Raw genomic sequence first — 22,597 nt, 5'->3', positions numbered from 1 at the left:
ATAAGGCAGGAGACTTTTTGCAAATATCCATGTCAGAAAATACCATACGGTTTCTCCCATGAAATCCAGATACCCTGAAATTTGGATGCAGGGCAGTTAGCTAGGCACCAGTCTTAAAGCATGTAGAATTCAGAGGTGACCCTTAGAAGAGTCATGCATCATTGTCACAGACCTTTGGTGTATTGTCCCTGAAGGAGTGAGATAATGGCTATTTAATCATAACATTCCAAGGGTCTGTGGCTCTGTCCTCCAATTGTTCTGTTAGTCTTGCCTCCCTGACTCAACTGCAAGTGCTCAAGAGAGGTATCCTTCTCTTTGACCCTAGAAGACCTTCCTGTCTACGGTGCTATGCATATAGATAGTAGGTATCCAATGAACTAACTGTAGAATGAATGTAAGCTCCATGAGGGTGGCAGGGATGGTGACTGTCAAGTTCAACATTGTCTCATGGCTACCTGGCACCTAGAAAGCATTTAATGCATGGTTGTTGGATCAATGATTACAATGATCCGCACACCTTTGTTTGAGGAGTATGTCATTGAGTTGAGTTTTGTTAGCTGGACTGTGTACAAAAGGAAGATCTATTCACTTTGTTTACAGAATGAATTATCAGTAGAGGTGAAGGGATTTTAAAGATGGTGGTGGAGGACATAAACCGAAGACAGAACCTAGTAGATTGGGCTCACATAGGTTGGGAACCTATCTTCAATGTTTTCTTGAAAATGCTAAGTGGTAGACTCTGAATGGAAATAAGGGTAACTATACTTTTTGTGTCCTTGTTTTCTCTATTTTCATCCTTTAGATTCACCAAAACCACCAGTTGCTCCCAAGCCAAAGACTGCCAGTCCCCTCACACCTGTGACAGCACCCAAATTCCCTTCATCACCCCGGCCTGATAGTCTTCACAGTCCCAACTCCATGTCTAGGGGGCCAAAACCCCCCATTGCCCCTAAGCCCAGGCTGGCGACCCCCAGTGAGTGGAGAGCCAGCGTGTACATGATCAACAGCTTGAACAAATGCAGCAACGGGAAAGTGCTCTGCGTTGACAGGGGGCTTTACGGAGAGCACCGGTCCAACTTGGAGTGCTCTGAGTCTGAGGCTGATGAGGAGTACATCATGGTCCCCAAGGCTCCGCCAAAAGAGGACGAACCCAGGGGTAGCAACTCTGCGGAGAATGCAGTAATGGTGCCTCCAGATGCCGCTGGGGCAGAGGAGTGCCAGGAGGGAGGCGAGGAGAGCGACCTGGAGGGGATGGGAGCTGCTGAGGACTTGGCAGCCCCAGCTGAAGTGGTGCTGGGTGAAGAGGTTGTTGGAGGCATAGCCCCCACCCCTGAGAAGGTGGGGGTGGAGGACGGTGCCCGTGACCTGGGGGCAGAGGAGCAGACATTTACAAGTGAGGAGGAAGAGAAGCTAGTGGAAGAACACAACGTGTACAACCTGGAGGACAGGGGCCCTTGGGATGGAGAAGCAGTCCTTCCGACTGATATCATTCTAAGTCACGTTGATTTAGAGGGTTCAGCAACTCCCAGTGATGAGCCTGGGACACCCAGGGAGGCAGGAAAGGGTGGTGAGGAGGGCTTCACCAACACAGAACCAGGGACTCCAGATGAACATGTGGATTCTGACAGGCCCCCTGAGGGGGATGCTGAAGATGACAGCAAGGAACCCACAGGGAATGAGGGCTTGGCATTGGGTGTTCAGGAGGCAGAGATGGCCACAGACAGCCCTGAAGTCCCAGAGGAGGGGGGTGAAGATGCCACAGCCAGTGGTGACCACGTTGACCAGGATGAACCACCTGACCAAAATGAGAAAACGGACCCAGAAGAAATGGCAGCAGTCACCGAGGAGGTGCGAGAGGACCCTCGAGAAGGTGAAGACCTGGTACAGGAAGAACCTGCCGAGGAGAGCTGCCAAATCATTCCTTTCGAGAATGATGGCATGGATGAATTTGTGACTTCACTCTCAGGAAGTCCCTACGAGTTCTTTCCGACTGAGAGCACCTCTTTCTGTAGCGAGAGCTACTCTTTTTCCAAGTCAGCAAAAGATTTAGAGTCACAGCAGGAACCACAGTCTGGAGAACGTGCCGAGCAGGATCCCGTTGTTGGAACTTCATGTGGCCCTAGGGAGGGCCCCTCTGTCCCTGACGTGGTGGTCATGCCAGAGGATGAGGATGCCATAGACGATGGGCTCACCAACCCCTATGAGATGGGTGTTGACCTGGAGCAAGGGGCTGACCCTGGGGAAGGAGAGAAGCCTGAGACACAGGCTGCATCTGACATGCTGAGTGGTTATGGCACGAATGAAGAAATGAACTCTGATGCTGAGGGTGGCCTGGTCTCCATCGACAGGAAGAACATCATCACTAGGGCCAGGCCCCACTCCGGGAAGTTGGCTGGCTATGTCCCAGAAACTGTCCCAGAAGAAACCGGACCAGAAGCTGGCTCATCAGCCATTGGCATTAGAGGTGCCACCAAGGAGGCGAGAAAGACGGTTCTTTCGTTGGAGGGGAAACCGCTGGAAGCCAGCAGGGCCTTGCCAGCAAAGCCCAGAGCCTTCACTCTATACCCCCGATCATTCTCTGTGGAAGGCCGAGAGATTCCAGTCTCCTTGTACCGGGAGTCGGAGGCATCGGGCTTGGATGACCATAGGATCAAAAGGAAAGATGACAACCTTTCTCTGCCCTGTATGATTGGCTCCTCTGGGAGTTTCTCCCAGAGGAACCACCTTCCGTCCAGCGGCACCTCAACACCCTCTTCTGTGGTCGACATCCCGCCCCCTTTCGACCTGGCCTGCATCACCAAAAAGCCCATCACAAAGAGCTCTCCCTCCCTGCTGATCGAGAGTGAGCCCCCAGACAAGTACACCAAGAAGAAGAAGTCATCCTTCAAGAGGTTCCTGGCGCTGACTTTTAAAAAGAAGTCGGAGAACAAAGTGCACGTGGATGTCAACGTGTCTTCTTCCAGGTCGTCCTCAGAATCCAGCTACCATGGGCCTGCCAGGCTTCTGGAAATTGACCGCAGGAGCCTCAGCAACTCCCCACAGCTTAAGGCTAGGACTGGCAAGCTCCGGGCTTCCGATTCCCCTTCCTCCCTCATCTTCTACAGGGATGGCAAGAGGAAAGGTGTCCCCTTCAGCAGGACGGTGTCCAGAGTGGAGTCCTTCGAAGACCGCTCCCGGCCCCCCTTTCTGCCCTTGCCCCTGACCAAGCCGAGGTCCATCTCATTCCCCAACGCCGACACTTCAGACTATGAGAACATCCCAGCCATGAACTCAGACTATGAAAATATTCAGATTCCACCCCGGAGGCCCGCGAGGGCTGGGACATTTACAAAACTGTTTGAAGATCAGAGCAGAGCCCTGTCCACGGCAAATGAAAATGACGGCTACGTGGACATGAGCAGCTTCAACGCCTTTGAAAGCAAACAACAGAGCACAGACCAAGAAGCAGAAAGGTACTGTGAAATTATATTTTCTTTGTTGTTGGGCAAGAGTGACCCCGTCTGAGAGGTAAGCTTAGGTGTAGGGGACAGAATGGACTTGCTTTTTAGCCTCAGGCTCTGTTTATTTCTAACTGTGTGACTTGGGGTGTGTGGCTTTACTCTCTGAGCCCAGTTACTACATCTATGAAATGGGATTTCTGCTGCCTCACGGCAGAGTGTTTGAAGAGATCAGAGATGATCATCTGTGTGAAAGTATTGTTTAAAACACCAAATACAGTGTAAATGTGAGCATTTGTATTTCCATTATTTGAGAGACATTTCTCATTTAGGAGGACGGGTTTGCTAGTCCCCCTCCAGGAAAGTCACCAAGAGAGAAGGTCCTGGTATCCTGCCAAACTAAATTCACCATCAGGAAAATACCCTAAATTGAGATTGATACCCTTTTACTATGTAAATATACACTCTATTCAAGGGAACTAGAAAAGATAATCTATTTAAATTGTTTAAAGAGCGAAGGGTGCCGTGAGCTAAATTTCTGAATAGAAGCCTTTAAGAGGTACATCCAGGATGATTTTTTTTTTTTTGACTCATTCACCTTGGAAATAAGAATGAAACACTGAAATTATTGACAACAGTGGGGATTTTCTGACCCCACCTTCCCAAGACTGACTGAATACCCTTATTGATCATCCCAAGTGGATAACTGCCAAATCTTGCTGTTCCTTGTACCTTGTGGATGCAGCTTAAAGGCAATGCAATTCAGCCTCAACCATTTACTCTCTTTGGGAGCACCTGATTGGAATTAATACAAGTGAAAATGGCAGTGATTTTAAAGGATATCCTGATTCTGACCCCTTGTGTGCAGTGACTTCACCCAGTCCCACACAGCTGCTACTGCTGGGAGTTCCCAGGGCACCTGCAGTAATGAATAGATAAGATGATTTGCAATTAGCATGAGCTGTCGCTGGAGTGTAGATGCTAGAAGTGTTTATGTGGTTTATTCTCCTGAGTTTTTTACATGGTTTCCCACCCTGGCTCCATCTTCTCCCTCCCCCAAGTCTGGGTAAGGCCATTAATTAGTTCTTTCCAGAATGAAAGGGTTTGTTTGCTGGGGCAAGGGTAAACACTAACACTGTTGGAGGGACTGAGTTTAATTTGGAGAGTGTGGACGTGTGCAAACTCTACAAGGGTGAGAGCTACACAGCCGACCAGTTCATTGCATTAATAGTTACCAGCAGGGTTTGACAGGATCCAGACCTAGCTGAGTGCCTCCTAGCGTTAATGAAAATAGAACCAAGCTCTGAAACCAGAATCACCTAGAAAGGATCTCAAAGGGCAGATGATCAAGCCTTCCACTCTAACAGGCCTTTCTCTAACCCAGTCTGTACTTGAATTCCTCAAGCCACAGGGAACTCACCATCTCCCAGAGCTGCCTCATCTGTTGCTAGGTATCCTGATTAAATTTTCCTTTCTGACTGAGGCAAAAGCTGTCTCCTAATATCCCTACCCCACTCATGCTGGCTCTCCCCCTCTCAAGCCAGGCAAGGGAGCTCATTTCCTCTTTTGTATGACAGCCCTTCAGCAATCGAAGTTGGCTTCTGTAGAATCACTGAATTTTATAGCTGGAAGGGAACTTCAGACATTTGGTCCTCTTACAGAGGAGTAAACTGAGGCACAGAGAGGGAAAGGGATTTACCTAAGGTGGCTCAGCAATTTAGTGGAGAAATCAGTGCCAGGGCTCAAGATTTCCTGACATCTGGTTCAGGCATCCTTAGTGAATTACACTGAGGGGTGCCAGATCTGATTGTGCAGGCTGTGCACTGTACCGCTTCAGGGCCACATTCACATTCAACCCCCCTACCTCCACCCCCTGCCCCGGGGTTGTACAGTGCACGGGTTGCTTGGCCATTTGCCGAGTCCCTGTTGCCTTGATCTGTACTTTGCCCAAAACCCCAAAAAGGTCCCTTCATCCAAATTAACCTGATAATAAGGGGAAAATACCCAAGAAAATGTCAATGCTACCATACCTTGACTGCTTCCTGTATGCCGGGCGTTGTGCTGGGTGCTTTCCCTGCATTTTCTCACATTTGATGCTACAGCCTGGGGCCATGGTTGAGTATCTTGGACTGTCAGACTCAGAGCACTGTTGCTCTACTCTGATGTTCCTTCACAGAAGGCCAGACTGACCAGATAAATCTCCCATGCAGGAACCACATCCTCCTGAACATCAATCAGTGAGCAAAGCTTTCTTCCGTTTTCCGGCATGAAACAGATGGAAGCAAAGGGAGGGGGAGAAATCCTCGCCTTGGGCTGAAACAGGTCTGGGCAAGGGAGGTTTCAGACACATCAAGTTGAGAGGCATGAGGGACTGCTGTGGGGGTGGGGTCCTAGTGGCTTCCCCACCTGAACAGGGGCTTTGAGAACCTAGCGGCTGGGGTGCTGCTGATCTGAGACATGTGCCTAGGGGTGCCCAGGGTTGCTTCGGGCTGAGCGGCACAGGATGGGGCAAGAGGGCCGTTCCTCCTCCTTCCGCTCCTTGTCCTGTCCCGCACCTTGCTTCAATGTGGGGATCAGGGAATAAATATCAACAGCCCTGAGAGGGTGCAGGACGGTGTATCAGGAGATGTGGGTTCAAAGCCCACTCAGTCACTGACCTGCTGCGGGATCTTGGAAAAGGCTAGGCCACAGTTTGCTCATCTGTAAAATGGCAAGATTGGAGCAGATCTGTATTTCTCAACCATTTGCCTCTCCTGTACCACTTTTATCATTTCTGTTCTACTGCCTATACTATCACTTACTTATTGTTTTTCTTTCAATCAGTCTCTCTTTTTTACTTCAAAAATATTTAGAAAGGAAATTTTGTGTCAGTGTTGGGAAATGGAAAAACACTATTGGTTGCCATAAATAGAAGGCAGTTATACGAATATGATACAAAGGAAAGGAAAATAACGGGTAAATTCTAGCTTGAGGTTATTACTTGCCAAGACTGGCGCTGGAAGCCTGGCCCCTTTGTTAAACAGGGAGAGGTGTTAAAGACGTCCTGGCACCACACAGAGACTTTCTTGTTGGCATAATCAGAAGGATTCAAAAAGACTGAAAAGGGAATAACTCTCTCTCCGGTGTGATTCACTGTTATTTAAATCCAAGCCCTTTTTCCACTTAAAAGTACCTCCCTTCAAGAAACACGTAGAGTATAAAATAGAATTCAGAGAGCCCTTAGAGACCTCTGAATCAGAGTAGCAGCTCAGGGTCTAATGGATGATTGTAAAGTTTCTTCTATGTGGTTACTGCCTTTGAGATTTATATACCCAGATAATAACATTTTAGGAGCTGCAGTAATCTTACTAACAATTTTCTGTCTTGTGAAATAAAATTGTATACATTGTTACTTATGTACATTTTCCCCATGGTATACAGAAAGTTTCGTCATCTTTTAGTTTAAAGCGTATCCCCAGACCATTCTTTTTTTCCCCCCCCGATTTGACCCTTTGTGAAAAAGAAAAAATGGACCAGAGATCTAGTCTAACATTTACTTTTCAAATAGACTGTTTAATGTCCTCAGTTAGAACTCTAGTTCTTTACTTACTCTACTCTTTACTTACTCTACTCTTTACTTCTGAGTATCCCATGGCCCCTCAGTATATGTTGATTATGTGCTAGGAGCTTAATAAATGTGTGTTGATGACCAGGAGTTTTATGATTCCATGCAAATTGGTGGTTTTGAGCTTCACAATGATCAAAGAATTATCATTTATTAAGCACCTGTCTTCAGCAATGCAATGCTAGGTGCTTTGTATACACTTAATAAATACCCATTTGATGCAGAACACTGCATAAACTGACTTGTCCTAAGTGTCTCATTTAAATCCCCGTAATTGTGTATTTATTTTTTGCACAATGATGAGTCTGCTTTAATCACTTAGCATTATACACCAACACAGATCCCTGAAGCTGCTTTTCCCCATTTCATTATGAAAATATTCAAACTTATAGAAAAATTGAAAGAGATTTTACAGTGAACGTTCATTTGTCCACCATCTAGATTTACCATTTACATATTGCCACACTGGCTTTTTCTCATCTGTTTCTTTCTCTCTCTGTTCTCCCAGCTGTTATGCTCAGTCCCCATGTTGTTCTTGATGCATTTATGGTAGCTCTTTATGTATGCAGATGAGGGCAGTGGAGCCCAGGGAGAGCCTGTGAGAGCACAGGGGCCAAGCATGTGGGCTTTAGCCAAGCTGCCTGGGGTTTGAGTCTGTACTCCAACCCTTACTATCTGTGTGACCTGGGACAAGATCTGCATCTTGGTTTATCTGTCATAGGCAATCACAGTAGTTCCTGCCTCATAACGTTGTTAAGACAGAAGGAGTTAATATTGCGCATAGTGAAATGATCAGTAAATATTAGCTATTACTCAGTGATATGGTAAGGTCACTTGTTGGTGGATCCAGGATTTGAATGATTCCAGAGGTAATGGGCTGAGAATCTGGTCCCTTTGACTGTGGGGATGTCTCTCTCTGTCTCTCCTTTTCTCTCTCATATGATGGTTCTTCTGCATGAGTTTGACTTCATGTTCAGGACACCACATCAATAAAACTGGGACCATAAACTTAAAAGCTTCAGCTGTGGGGTGTGGTATCAGCATTACCTCTAACTTGCTCCTGGGTTGGGGTCAGGGCCGCAGACAGCAGCCTGAGTGATAGTGATTTGGAGTCATTAGCAGCCTCTTACACCAAGGACAGCAGAACCAAAGTTTTTATCATCCCGTAGATATGCCTGGCTCTGTGACTCTGACTACAGTTGTTATTTCACTTATAATTCACGATTAGTTAGGCACATTAGTTTCAAGTGCTATAAACTATCATCTGTTGCACAGGTAATAAGTGGCCAAATCAGATTCGAATCCAAGTCTTTCTGACTCTAAATCCAGTACTCTTTCCACTACCTCCTGTTTCCTGTGGTTGAAAAAAATGCCATGTTTTCTGGTGGTCTTCATCCAACAGTTGTAGTGTCTCCCTTGCAGAAGACAAGGTAGCACAGCCACCATCCAAATGTTGGCTTTGTTTATTGGTCCGGAGGGCTCAAGGAAGAATGGAGGGACACTTTCCTTACTTTTCTGTTGGGTGATGGATTTGCTGCTCTGTTGGTGGCTCATCAAGAAGGCTGACAAGCTTTGCTAGAACTTGCTAATGAGCTACTCAGACATCTTGCCTTCCCTCAGGGCCACAGTGGGGGATGCTTACTCTCCTGTTGCCCGTTGTGCCCTCAGAGCAACCAAGAGCTCTGGGTTTGGAGCGGGCCATCTGTTTGGGTTGTACTGCTTGTTAGGGGAGCTTCAGATGATTCAGTCCACCCAGGAGCAGCAGCTCATGAGTGCTCATGCCTTCCAGAGAGAGCTGTGAAAGGTCTGAGGTCCAGCATTTCAGGACTCTCTTCTCCCAGCCCAGCATTCTTATAGAGCTGTTCATTGTTGGAAAGCAGCTTGAATTACATGTTCAAGAGTTTGTGGGTTGGCCATATTATACAGTGTTTGTATGAGGATAAGGAGTGGGAGCATTAATTCAGTATTTTGGCTGATGATGACCTTTTGAGAAATGATTGATTCTTGAGGAACTGTACCCAGTGAAATATGGACAGAGAGAGGTAGACCAGGTACCATCACTGGCCTCAGTGGACTTATTGTTGGAGGGTAGCAAGAGGACTTCTACCCAAGTGCCTGAAATGCAAGGTAGAAAATGCTCAGGATCTAGGGGCGCCTGGGTGGCTCAGTCGGTTAAGCGTCTCCCTTGGGCTCAGGTCATGATCCCAGGGTCCTGGGATCAAGCCCTGCGTCAAGCTCTCCCTGCTCAGTGAGGAATCTGCTTCTCCCTCTGCCCCCCACCTCACTTGTGCTCTCTCTCTCTGTGTCTGAAATAAGTAAATTAAATCTAAAACAAAAGAGAGAGAGAGAGAGAGAAAATGCTCAGGATCCAAAAGGTAGGAGTTCAGAGGAGGGTAGGATGGCTTCATGGAGACTGAAAGAAAAGTAGGCTCTTGACACATGGAGGTAGGAAAGAGATGCAAGGACATGTGCAGAAACACAGACCTGTGTTTTTAGCAGGTGAAGCTGCAGTAAACATGGTTTAATCTTGGCAGGAGGTGCTTTGATATCTTTTCTCTGGAAAACAGCTCATATCATCGGCAGGCATGGAGAATATATGGAGGAGATTGGGTTGAAAGACTAAGGACTAAACTCAAACACCACATTTTTCTGATTTCCAGTTCTTAGAGTGGTATGTTGCACCAGCTCAGCGAGTTCATCACTCACTCTGCTAACATTTGTTCAGTATCTGCCAAACATCAGCTACTGTTCCAGGTACTAGAGGTTTCCACCCTCAAGGCATTCCAGCCCCGCTGGGGAGAGAGACTAAGAGAGGTCATTAGAACCCATGGGATAAAGGTTTTGCTAGAAGCCCCTTGTGTTCTGGAGGAGGGGCCGTGGGCAGCCTGGACTATCTGGGAGACACTTGAAGTGGGTTTTGGCAGAGGAACAGGAGTTCATGGTGGAGACAAACAGTTCAGGAAGAACACAAGACTGTGCATGAGTCTGGGGGTAAGAAAGGACCATGAAGTGCTCAGATGGACCTCACAGTTGGGATCCAGCCAAAAAGTCCCTTGAATATCAGCCTGATGAATGAGTGCATTGCTCCTGGGCAGTGGGGGGACCATGGCGGTTTTCAGCAGGGCGGGCACACAATGGAGATGGTGCATTTGCACGGGCACTCTGTTGGCACGGTGAAGTGGAGGGATGAAGAAGAGGGAAGCAGGGAGACTAGTCAAGAGGCCGTTGTGGTGGTCCCCTCTGGAGAACATGAAGACCGGGCGGAGCCTTAGCAGCAGGAAGGGAGGGAGTGGGGTTCCACAGTGAACACAGCCTCCACTTCTCCGGGGCTGACTCCGGAGCTAGCCTGGGGCCGCCTTTGCTTTCCTCATCCTTTTATTTATTTGTTACAGCCTGTTGGGGCCCAAATAAATAAAAGATTTGAGTTGGTTTCCAGTAAAAGACAAGCAAGAAGTAATAAGAATTCAGTACTTAAAAGTTAAAGGATACAAGCCAAGTAATAAAGCTAGGAGACAGAATTGTACAGGCAGTCCAGGCAGTCCAGACCAAGGACAGCGACTGCGGCTAAGAATTCCTAAATCCAGCACAAAATCTAGGGTTAAGAGCCCTCTCTCCCTCCTTTCCAGCCCCTAGCACACATTCACCATCCTTAGAATGCAGTAAATATTTTGCTGAAGTGATTCCCTGAGAGAGTGAAGCCTGATTTTTATTTTTTACAACCGTAGATGGTGCTGCCGCAGCGAATATACACATCATTGTAATACAAAGGTGATTTACAGCCTCAGCTATAAATCCTTGGGTGGGTACACGGCAGAGCTGCAACTAAACCTCCCGCTGACTAATTCCATTGGTGCTGAGAGCTGCATGCCTGGATTTTTGGCACATCCCAGCCATGGTATTCATGGGTATCTTTATATCTGCCTGTAAGCTGGGAGCCTTCCTATTATTATTATGTTTTTGACAAATGAACTCATGCAGAGCTTTCATTAAGTTTCATTGAAAGGACCTGGAAATGCCATAAAAATTATTATAATCTCAAAACCATCACATTCCTAATGCATGCGGCTGTGCTTCTTGTTGAAATTGACTGATGAGAATGTTCAGTTTTTAATTTTCTGACTTAAAATAAGACCATCTGCAGCCGTTTCTTTTAGCAATAATTTTTAATTAAATGCAATAAAATTTACAGGGAAGGACCCTAATAAGAAAATCGTGTCGGAAGCACACTTATTGTAACATTTACTAGCATGATATTAAGGCCCCCAACTATTTTTTTTGCTTGCAGAGCTATAATATAGACGAAATCTTGATTAAGTGTTAATCATGATGTGGTTTTACCTTCATAAAATCAGGGTTTCCCCCTGTGGGAAGTGTGAAAATAATTCTCACTAATAGAAGACAGTCTTGTTGCAAGAGTTCTTTGGTGAAATGTCAGCAGCAGGTCTTCTTGACCAGCTGAGCCCCAGAGGAGGAGTGAAGTCTTTGTTCCAGCCTGAATTTGGGTGGTGCTTGGGGTATTGGGCCTTGCTGTCCTCTGCCTGTGGATGAGGGGTGAACATATCATGTATAGGATGCAGCCAAAGAGAAAAGTCATCTGTATATCCCAGGCGCCTACTATGTGCTGGTGCCTACTATGTGCTGGGCTGTGTTCTGTGAGCTTCAGATACAGTAGGGAGCTGACAGATAAGGTCCCTGCTCTGGCAGCTGTGGTGTTCTGCTAGGGAGAGGAAGACAGCAAACAGGCTGAGAAGTAAACAAGATAATCATAGATAACAAAATCATTCTTTTGTGTGAGATTATTTTGTGGGGGGGGGAGAGCAATGTGATAGGAAGTGACTGATGGGAGGGACATTTTAGACAAGATAGTCAAGGAAGGCTTCTCTGAGGAGGTGATATTTGAGTGAAACCTGGATAATGATCAAACCATCATCGGGGGAAGGGCATTCCAGGCAGATGGAACAGCAGAGACAATGACCCTGAGGCTGGAGGACCCTGATAAGGTTTGTGGAGAGGCCAGGAAGCCAGCATGGCTGGAGTGCAGAACAAAACAGGGAGAGTGATAGGAGTGGGGAGTGGGCAGGAGCCTTTGGAAAAGATTTAGATTTTACTTTAATGAGATGCCATTGGAAAGAACTGTTAAGATCCAAAAACGTTTGAATTATTTGAACTCTTCAGACCATTTCATAGGACTTGGACATTTAGGGTCAGACCAGCAAATAATTTGAAAATCATAGCAAAGAGTATTTATTTGTTTTTCAGAATGGTTCTGGGAGTATAAACAGGTTGGAATTTAGATCCTGGCTCTGCCCCTGGCTATGTGAAATTTTGAGCATCTGGGTCTCAGGTGTCTCTCCCACCTGTGACTGCTCTGGAACTGCTCAGGACTAGCAGTTCTGAGTTCACCATCTGAGTGCTCTTTACAGAAGACTGTGGTGGCCCAGAGAAGTAAGAGAGGACTGGCCCAGCCATGCTAGAGGAAGGGTATGTGGTGATAAGGCTGGGAGGTTCTTGAAAATGAGTATGCTGCATTTGCACTTGTCCTTCCTATGTGAATTGATTTAATCTGTGAGCCATAGGGAGCTATTGAAGGTTTTAGAGCAAGAGAGTGACATGATTAGCTGGTACTCTAGCACAGTGATTGTCAGATGTGGGGTAGAATGGAGGAAAAGAAGCCACCACAGTTAAGGTGTCTCAAGGGCAAGAGATTGAGGCATGGCAAAAGGACCTAGCTTCTTGAGCCTCTGTAGTGTGAAGGTCTCTGAGCCACAGCTACTGCAGTCACTGGGAACAGAATAAACCAGAGCTCCCGCCACTCTGGAACTCCCCAGCATAGCGTTTCTCAGGGTGGTTGATGGCAGTTAGGCAGCACAGATGACAGAACCACAGAGGCAGCGTGGCATGGCAGGAAGAGAGAATGAGCTCAGGTCTGCCTTCGTCCTTTACCTTGTCATCTGATCTGAGCCTCCGTTTTCTCACCTGTTCACATGGTATGATGGTCTCTTCATCACTGAGCTATCCTGAGGAGTCAGAGACGGTGTGTATACAAGGGCTTTGTTGGGTATTAAAAGATGATACTGTCAGTCTCATACTTTGCTGCTGGGGGCCGAGGCGAACATACGCTGCTATGCCCACAGCACATGAGACATTACTGCATGTTCACTCTATGCCAAGCACTGTCTTGGGCCCTTGGTATGCATTAACTCAGTTAATCCAAAACACCACCCTGCCACATAGATGCTTTTTAAGAAGGTCTATGCTCAGCAGATGAGGCAACTAAGGTACAGTTAAGTAAAAGGGCCCAAGGTCACAGCAGAGCCAGAATTTTAAGCAAGGCAGTTTCCAGCACCCGTGCTGTCACCTCAGCTGTGAGGCTGTCTCACTTTATGTGCATCACTTCATTTAATCCGCTGAATGTCCCTTTGGCAGTAGTTACCCGGTTTTACTTTTTTAAAAGAAGAGGAAACTGAGGTTCAGGGTGGTGACATGATTTGTAAGCCAGTTAAGTGACGGAGCTAGGACAGGAAGGAAGGGAGCTCTAGGTATGGCTTCATCCCTCTTTCTGGTTCACTCCCTTTGAGAACTTCCCAACTGAAATTGACCCTCCAGCTGTCAAGGGTGAGGACACACAATGGAGTATGAATCTTCAGAACGGAAATGTCCTTATTATAGGCATTCAGAACGGACAGCTTATAATGACTATCTACTTGCTCAGATCCACATGGCCAGGGGATGATATAAAAAGTATATAGAGGGAGAACAGCACACACTAGTGCAGTAATATCAAAGGCATAATATTATGCAGGAGGTTAACGCTTCCTTAGATCGCCTGGCTAGGCTCAGGAAGGGCCCTTGGGGAATTTATCATCCATGCTCACAGTACTCCAGGTCAACAGGACAAAAAGCTCGTAATAATTTCTGAGTGATGAATTAATGGGTTTCATCTGGCTCCTTGAGTATGCCCCAAGACTGTCCAGCCTTCAAAAGATGAAGGCAGCTGCTGAGCCATGTGCTGGGGAGTTCTGAGCTTGCCCCTGAGGATTGCAGTGTTTCCCTGTCTTGGAGAAGCCTGTGTCTTTGGCCATTTTCCAGCAAGATGAATGTCTCAGGGTTGGGATTGTTTTTTGGGTTGATGTGGCTGGTCTCTATGTAAACAGACCCTTTCTCTTCATGCATGAGTTTGGTCTGGAGCCCAAGAGAAGTTTCTCCAGGTCAAGGCGTGACCCAAGAACTTGACATTTCAGGCTTGTTTGCATGATTTTAATTAAGAAAATAAGACACCACCACACACACACACACACACACACACACACACACACACACACACACACACACACACACACACACACACACACACACACACACACACACACACACACACACACACACGTCCTGCCTTACAGAGATCTTAAGTTCTGTACTCTGGATGAGACTTTCTTATACTGAGAGATATGTCCAGGGGGGATTCGAGAGGTAGTGAGCTCTCATTCATGATCAGTAATTAAACACAATTGGAAAGGATACCAGAATCTGCCTTGAGACTGTTGTAACTTGCACAGGCCAGGAAATCTGAGCTCTTGGGATTGTTTTTGGCTGGGTAGTGAGAGTCCTAAGGGAGCAGGTGGGCTGCTGTAGGTACTGCTTCAGCAACCTTGAAAAGCGTCCAGGCTCCAAGGTTGGAGAGGTCCTAGAAGACCATAGGAAGACTCAGTATCAGCTCTAGAACCAATTCCAGAAGACATCTCCTGGTACAATGAAACATATTTTTCATGCCCCTTACCACTGTATCTGAGTCCTTTGAAGCACTAAAAAGCTCACCTGCTGAAAAGGCCGCACTTGGAGATGTGGTAGCCTCCTGCACTCTGGCCTCCTTTTGGAGTCAAGGGCCCAGCTGCAATGAAGCGGATGGGAAGATTGGTTATTTGGTGCTTCTTGGGGGTTCCCTCACACACTTAATCTCAGTGGTTTTCAAACTTTATGTTGTAGCAGGATCCTTTTTCAAATGAAATCTTACTTGGAACCCCAACAAAGAAGGCAAGAGTTTGTTATTATAATTCTCTTTCATAAGTTCAAATTTTTAATACATCCTTGGAAGTCGGATAATGAGACCATCATGATGAATAGACATCTTGGAAGTTGGGAGTTATGGATTGCAATGCTGCTCTTATAGCCTAATGAGGGGTGGTGATTATATAAAGGGGTATATTATGGGGGTTGGGAGCCTGTGTTCTAGAGCAGATGGCTGGGTTCATCTCTGTCAGTTTCTAGCTGTGTGTTCTTGGACAGATTACTTAACAACTCTGTGCTTTAGCCACCTCATCTGTAAAAACAGGGAAGATGACACTACCTACTTCAAGAGATTGTTGTGAGGTTTGAATGAGTTAACGCAAAGAATGTAGCTGGGGCCTGGATGCCTTTTAGGTGCCCAATACACTTTAGCTGTTATTGTTAACACTGTAGCAGTGTCTGTGTCCATGAAATGGGAAGCGAACATCTGTGAATCCTCACCCACTGGAGTCTAGGGTTTCTAAGGAACACTCGGAAGCCCCACCTCATCTCATATGATCTGGGCAGTCTTCTTTTAATAAATGTGATCTGTTGGGTATACATATTTATAAGTCTTTTTCACCAATGATTTCATCAGTGATTTACAAAACCCTGTGCCAGACGCATTAGGGGAAGTGGAGAAATGGTTTCTGCCCATCTTTCAAAAACAGGCCTTTTGTTCGGTTGAAGGGGAGAAGGTATGTCAGGTTAAGAAGTAGTTTAGGGATATATAACTATTGGATCTTAAACTCTTGGATTATAATAACCTCCTCACACTCTGTGTACAAGAATGGAAGTGAAATTAAGGATGTGAATGGGGAAGGGAAGCAACACTCCGCAGATTCCATGGTCTGCCAGTATCTTATATACATATTTGCACTCCAGTCCTTTATATATGTTTTCTCACTGATTATCAGCCCGGTTTTATAGGTGAAGAAACTGAGGCTCCAAGACATCATGTGGCAGAGGAGGCAAACAGAGAGGGTTTGAGAACCTAGAGCACAGTGTCAGAACCCACAGTGGGGCATAAGGAGGCAGGTCCCAGCTCCACTGGTCTCTTGCTCCTGGCAAGAGTTGCCCCACCTTAGGAAGCCGTGGGTATGTGCAGAGGGGCTGGCTGAACCCAAGCCAGAGAGGCTGTCCTGGAGATTCCTTTTGTGGGCCAGAAAGCTGGGATAGAAAACCCAGAAAGTTATGAAACTTTGAAGTGTGGCAGTCACTTAATTGTGCACTGTACTTTACAGTTTACAAAGCTTTTCCATGCCTGTTAGCTCCACTGATTCTCCCAACAACCACCATTTGGAGTAGGCAAGCAAAGACCTGAACAAGACTAGGAGATAGGCAGTTACTTTCTCTGTGGTGCCTTGGGTAAGCCATTTTCCTGGGGTGTGTCTCAGTTTCCTCAGCTGTAAAATGGGGATGATAGATAGTGATAGATTAAGAGTAACCCATGCCAACCCAAGGGCCTAGTGCCTTGGTGCAGGGCCTGGCATGAAGTAGGTTCTTGACATAATTATGGATATTATTATGATTGTACCTACTATGAAGAAGGGATCTGAAGAACAGCAGGAAGAGAAGCTCTCTCTAAGACTGAGGGTTTAGAAAATACCAAGGAAGGGGTGATAAAGAGCAGAAAAAGAACTAGAGGCTTGAAGAGTTTTGTCCAAGCTCCCATAGCTAATGGCTAATTAGCTATGGCAGAATGATTATTAAGCTAATGGCAGAATCGGACCTAGAACTCACGGGTAACTGCCTCAGAGCCATGTGTTCCATGAGGAATTGAGGTGAGCAAAACTGGGTCCCAGGACTGACCCGGTGTTAGGGTGTGGCAGGTCCCAGTCCACACCTGGAGCTGCTCTTGGTGATAACAGAAGAAAGGAGGGTGATGTCATGCAGCTAGGGATTGTTCTGGGCCCTTGTTCTCTTCCCAGGACACTCCTTGTAGATGCTGCCTCTGGTTTCCAGGGAGGTCCCTGGTCCAAATCCAAGTTGCCTTGCTGGCCTGAGGCCAGGGGTCAGGGCTGGCTTCAGAGCCATGAAGTGAGTCAGTGGCTTAGTGGGATTCAGAATTTGGGGTGCTGCTCAGCCTCCGGGATGAGGAGGCCCTTCCCTTTTCACCTTTATACTCCCTCCCCAGATCCAGTCTCAGATTCCGGGGAGGGGTGGGAGGGGGGGCGGGGAGGAGGGGCTGAAGTCTCCATCCAAGGCCAGCCAGAGATGTTTGTGTGTTAAAGCCTCTGCTAACTTCTGGTCTTTCTTTGACCCCCCTATACCCATTGTTGAGGAGGGAGCTTCAAGATACCACCGAGCCCAGGGGTGCCTAGGTGGTGCAGTCGGTTAAGTATCTGACTCTTGGTTTTGGCTCAGGTCCTGATCTCAGGATGTGAGATCGAGCCCCATTCAGGCTCCATGCTCAGCATGGAATCTGCTTAAGATTCCCTCTCCCTCTGCCCCTCCCCCCACTCATGTGCACATGCTTTCTCTCTCTCTCTCTCAGATAAATAAATAAAATCTTTAAGATACCACCGAGCCTATCAGAACTCCTTTACCTTACAGAGGAAAAAACTAGGCCCAGAAAGGGGACTTGGTTCCTCAGTTCTTCCTTCCACTAGATAAGCTGCCACTCTCATATATACATAGGGAAATGGTGGAGAGGACAGTGAGGGCAAAGGAGGAAGGGCATGGCACTGATCGGGGAAGTTCAGGCACTATGTTAAATGCTTGGAAAAATATTCTGGAACAGAAAGTCTTCTTTGTGTTCTTCGGACCTCAGCAGGTGAGCATCACCTTGCTGACCTTACCCCAGGATTGATCACTTTCTCCTTCATACCTCTGTGTAGAATCTGCTTACCTGTGTTTGTGTAACCATCTCCCTTACCCCACTGTGAGCCCCTCTTGGACTCCACACCTAAACTCATCCGTGTATCCCTGGTATTTGGCACAGGGCCTGGTACCCAGATGAGCTCAACAGAAGTTTGTTAAATAAGTGGATGTATTCTGGAGGCTGAGGGGGCACACCCCAAACAAATAGGACTTTGCATAGATTCTCCCCAAGCCCCATCAATGTTCTGAGTGCTGGGACAACAGGCAAAACAAGGCAGGTTGACATGAAATACCTAATTGCACTGTCAATTATTTAAATTCATCTGTGCTGAGTGTTCCAAAAAAGGGCAGTTCTAAGAGCTTCTAACAGGTGCTCTGACCATTTGTGGCTGGAGTAGACTTCTGAGAAAATGAGACTCCTGATCCTGAAATACAATGAGGAGTCAGCTGGACAGAGGGAGAGGGTCAGGAAGGACCCTGTGAGAAAGGCACAGTCATCTTTCCAGATGAGGAAACTGAGGCTCAGAGCAGGGATATGACTTGCCTGAGGCCACACAGGTATCAAGAGGAGAAGCTGGGGTTTGCATTCAGGTCTTCAGAGCCTGTTTCTCTTCTGCTGGTCCTGCCCTGGACGAGGCAGGAAGCCCAAGCTGGCCATGGTGACATCACAGTGTATTGGGCCAAAGCCCTTACTTCCCACTGGGAAGGTTGGACTCCACACTCTCACTGCTTTACTCCCTCCCCGTACCTGGGGGCTCCCCCATTCCCAGCTCCTTCCTTTTCAAACTCACATCTGTTTTGGCATCGCATGTGACCCAGGCCTCTCTTTCCTCAGCTGTACAATGAAGGGATCAGGCAACAGACTTTCTCAAGCTCCTGACAGTCTGGGATTTTACTACATACAGTTCTGACCTTGGGAAATATTTATGAGCCTTACATCTAGAGGGGAATATGCAAATCAATTTAAGGAGCATTCAGTGGGCATCTGCTAGTGCCAGTCCCTATAGGATCAGAAGCTGGGGACCACAGATGCAGCTCAGACTTCAGGTCTTAGGGAAAGGCAGATCCATAAGCAGCTGACTGGGTGCAATTATAAGTACAACAGGAAAATTAACAATATTCTGGTAGCAAGCACAGAAGGAATGGCCAAGTCCATTGAAGAAAAGACTTCCCTGAGAAGTTGGCGGGGTTCATATTGGACATTTGAGCTGGGCTTGAAGGGTGAGTAAAAGTTCTCAAGGTAAAGAAGTGTGGGTAGGGCATTCTAAACAGAAGGGATGGCATGCACAAAGGCACACACAGTGTACAAAGGCTATGGACAGGTGCAGCAAGTGACCAAAACTGAGAGTTTAAAGTCACCAGTTTGAGGTCTGAAATGTAGCGGGTGGACACAGTGCCTGAGAGTGCAGGTCTGCAATGGGGTGGAGACTGCCAGCCTGGGGCTCTGCCTGTCTCTGCTGCCTTCAGTAGACCCCCCTCCCTGTCTTTTTCAGCCTCCATTAAAATTGTCTGGGATTATATGAGACTTCCTCCCCCAGCAGGAGAAGGGGAAGGTGTGAATGTAACAATGTCTTTGAGGCTGGGGTCTGGTCTGCCTCCCAATTATCCCTGGAGAGGCAACTACTCAGCTCATGGGGCCTTCATTCTCAAGTTGCTTCTAATCGATGATGCCCTGGTGACAGGCATAAATTAATTTCCTTTGAATAGGCCAATTAGATGTAATCACTGGGGGAAAACGTATTTAGGTGGCTTTAGCTTGAGGACTAGGCTTCTCTAGACATGCCTTTTCAGAATCCCGGTCTCTGAGTTGGCATCTGCCCCATCCCATCTCTAACTCTTTGGCCTGAGGAACAGCTGGGTTTTATATAAAGAAAGTCCAGCCTGGGTAGACTCTCCTCTCAGAGATGGAAGCAGGCTGAGAGCTACTTAAGGGCTCTCTATAAATCACCATGTCTAAAGTGATTGGTTTTGGTCATTCACAAAGGTTTTCCTTGTGTTCCACAGTTTGGTTTTGGGCTTAGAGCTCTGAGTCTCCCTCTGGGAGCAAGAACTGGCCCAGCACATCTGGTCCCTTTGGCTCTGTGTCTCCTGCTGTGTAACCTTTTAGCTGGGTTCTAGTTTCTGGGCCTCATTTTCCCCATTTGCAAAATGAAGGGTTCAGGGAAGTGATTTCTGAGATGACATATTAGCTTTCTGTCGCTGCCATAGCAGTATACCACACACTTACTGGCTTAAAACATCCATTTTTTTATCTGACAGTTCTATAGGTCAGAAGTCCAGTGGGCTGGGCTGGGCCCTCTGTTGAGGGTCACACAAGGCCAAAGCCAGGGTATCCTCTGGCCTGGGCTTTTATCTGGAGGCTGCGGGGGTGGGGGGGGAATCCACTTCCAAGTGCATTTGGGTTGTTGTCTGACCTCAGTTCCATGTAGGACTGATACAATAGGATATTGGATATATCTCTGTTTTCCTGCTGGGGGACTGGTCTTTGCACCTAGAGGCTGCCTGCATTCTTTCTCATGCTTTCCGTGGAGCCCCCACAGCAATGAAGAAAGAGTCCTTCTCAGACTTTGCATTTCTGACTCCAGGCAAAGAACGGTTTCTTTTTTAAGGACCAGTGTGACTAGATTGGCTCACCCCGATAATCCAGGATAATCTCTGTATTATAACATCTGTTAATCTTAAATACATCTGCAAAGTCTCTTTTGCCCTGTAATGCAAAATATCCATAGGCCTCTGGATTAGGGTGTAGACATGTTGGAGGGCCATTATTCTGCCTATGACAGTTACCCCCTGACACCCAGAGATTCATGTTCATCCCAAATGCAAAATTCACTGCATCCCAAGGTCCCCAAAGATCTCATCCCCCGAGAGCATCAGCTCAGCAAGTTTCATCTGAATCTCATCAGCTCAGAAGTCCCAAATCTCATCATCTAAATTATCTAAGCAGGTATGGGTGAGGCTCTGGCTGTCATCCATCCTAGGGCGTAATTCCTCTCCATCTGTGAACCCGGGAAGCTAAAGAAACAAGTTACCTGCTCCCAAAATACAATGATGGAACCAGTTATAGGCGTTCAGGTTCAAACAGGGAGAAGATGGAAAATGGAGTCAAATGACTTTCTGTGGGTCCTCATACCCCTCTACCAAAACTGTGAGGGGGAAAAACACAATAGAACCAGCCCATCAGTCCCCTCCTCACCTCTGCAGAGAGTGACTGACCGTGTTTGTGGTCTGAGCCCTGCTCTGCCTACCTGGAGAGGTCCCAGGAGGCTTGACTGTCATGGCACCTTCTCTTCCTCCTTTGGAATACCCCCCCACCCCACTAATCTGCTTAACTGATGAGTGTTTAGAGGACAAGGGGTGCAGGATCACAGAGGTCACTCCAACGGCCAGAATTCTGGCCAGAGAGGAGGAAATCATGCTCTTGGGATAGTCCAGTGGGAGAGAAATTTGACCAGTCCGTTTTGGTTCAAAAACTCTTTTTAAAATGTTTTGTAAAAGGTAACACAAACTCCAAAAATGCTATCTGCAGGGAAAAATCAAATCATGCACCACTGAGTTTCCTTTCTCTAGCCCCTCCCCAGATGTTTTACATGTGTGCAAACATGGGGATACACACACACACACACACACACACTCACACTCACTCCCCTCCCCTGACCCTTGACTTCTTCTAAACATAAATAGGAGCATATTGAACATGCTCTTGTGGACCTTATTCCTGTCACTTTAGACATTATTCCCTATCGAGGCATATAGATCTGCACCACTCTTTAATGACTGCAAGGAATTCCAATACCTAGTCACCTACTGATGGATATCTAGGTTGTTTCCAGTCTTATGCCCCTCTGAAAATGCTGCAATGAATAACTTATATACACATTTGTACACATTTATGAATATATCTGAAGATTTAAAAAAAAAAGACAATCCTACCATGCTAACATAATCATTACTAGCATTGGGTTATATTTTGTTCTTGTCTTATGTAAATGTATCTAGGGTGTGTTTAATGTGGATGTAATCATATTGTGCATAAAATCTCTTATTTTGCTTATTTTATTTAACTGCATGTTGTATTTGTATTATTAAATAACTTACTAAATTAATAAAAATTACTATGAGACAATCTGCCAGACTCTGCAGATAGAGCAGTACCAAGTGACTGCATAGTCCACTGGAGTGGTTGTGCCCCAAATTAATATACTCATTCCCTTGCATTGTGTATTTAGGGTATTTGTAGTATCTTGCAGCATTTAAAGAATGCTTGGGTGAACATACTTGTAATTAAAGGTTTTTCAGCATTTGGGTTTATTTCCATAGGAGAGGCGGCAGGGGAAAAGGGGGTTCTATGTTGCCAAAGGGCTCTCCAGAGGAGTTGTGCCAGCCCTCACCTGGGCCTGCTCAGTGCATCCTGTTAAGATGGGAACTGTGGGGGCACCTGGGTGGCTCAGTTGGTTGGGCGGCTGCCTTCGGCTCAGGTCATGGTCCTGGGGTCCTGGGATCGAGCCCCGCATCGGGCTCCCTGCTTGTCAGGGAACGTGCTTCTCCCTCTCCCTCTGCCTGCCTCTCTGCCTACTTGTTCTCTCTCTCTCTCTGCCAAATAAATAAATAAAATCTTTAAAAAAAAAAAGAGGGAACTGTGGTATGGCGAAGGGACAGTGAAGAATAATTACGGAGATTGCTGATAAAA

At 46.7% G+C, this 22,597-nt stretch overlaps 1 protein-coding gene across 4 annotated transcripts in view; it reads left to right on the top strand.

Moving 5' to 3' along the window:
• FGD5 (FYVE, RhoGEF and PH domain containing 5) overlaps positions 1-22,597 on the top strand; it is a 118,954-nt gene that overhangs the window by 7,511 nt on the left and 88,846 nt on the right. For all 4 annotated transcript variants that reach the window (XM_027586446.2, XM_027586445.2, XM_027586444.2 and 1 more), the window contains exon 2: positions 803-3,452. In XM_027586446.2, coding sequence (XP_027442247.2) covers positions 803-3,452 — 2,650 coding nt within the window. The remainder of the gene's footprint in view (positions 1-802; positions 3,453-22,597) is intronic.

This window comes from Zalophus californianus, chromosome 1 (assembly GCF_009762305.2).
Source record: "Zalophus californianus isolate mZalCal1 chromosome 1, mZalCal1.pri.v2, whole genome shotgun sequence".
NCBI lineage: Eukaryota > Metazoa > Chordata > Mammalia > Carnivora > Otariidae > Zalophus > Zalophus californianus.
The sequence above is the reverse complement of the archived record's forward strand: the minus strand, read 5'-3'. Positions and strand labels throughout refer to the sequence as shown.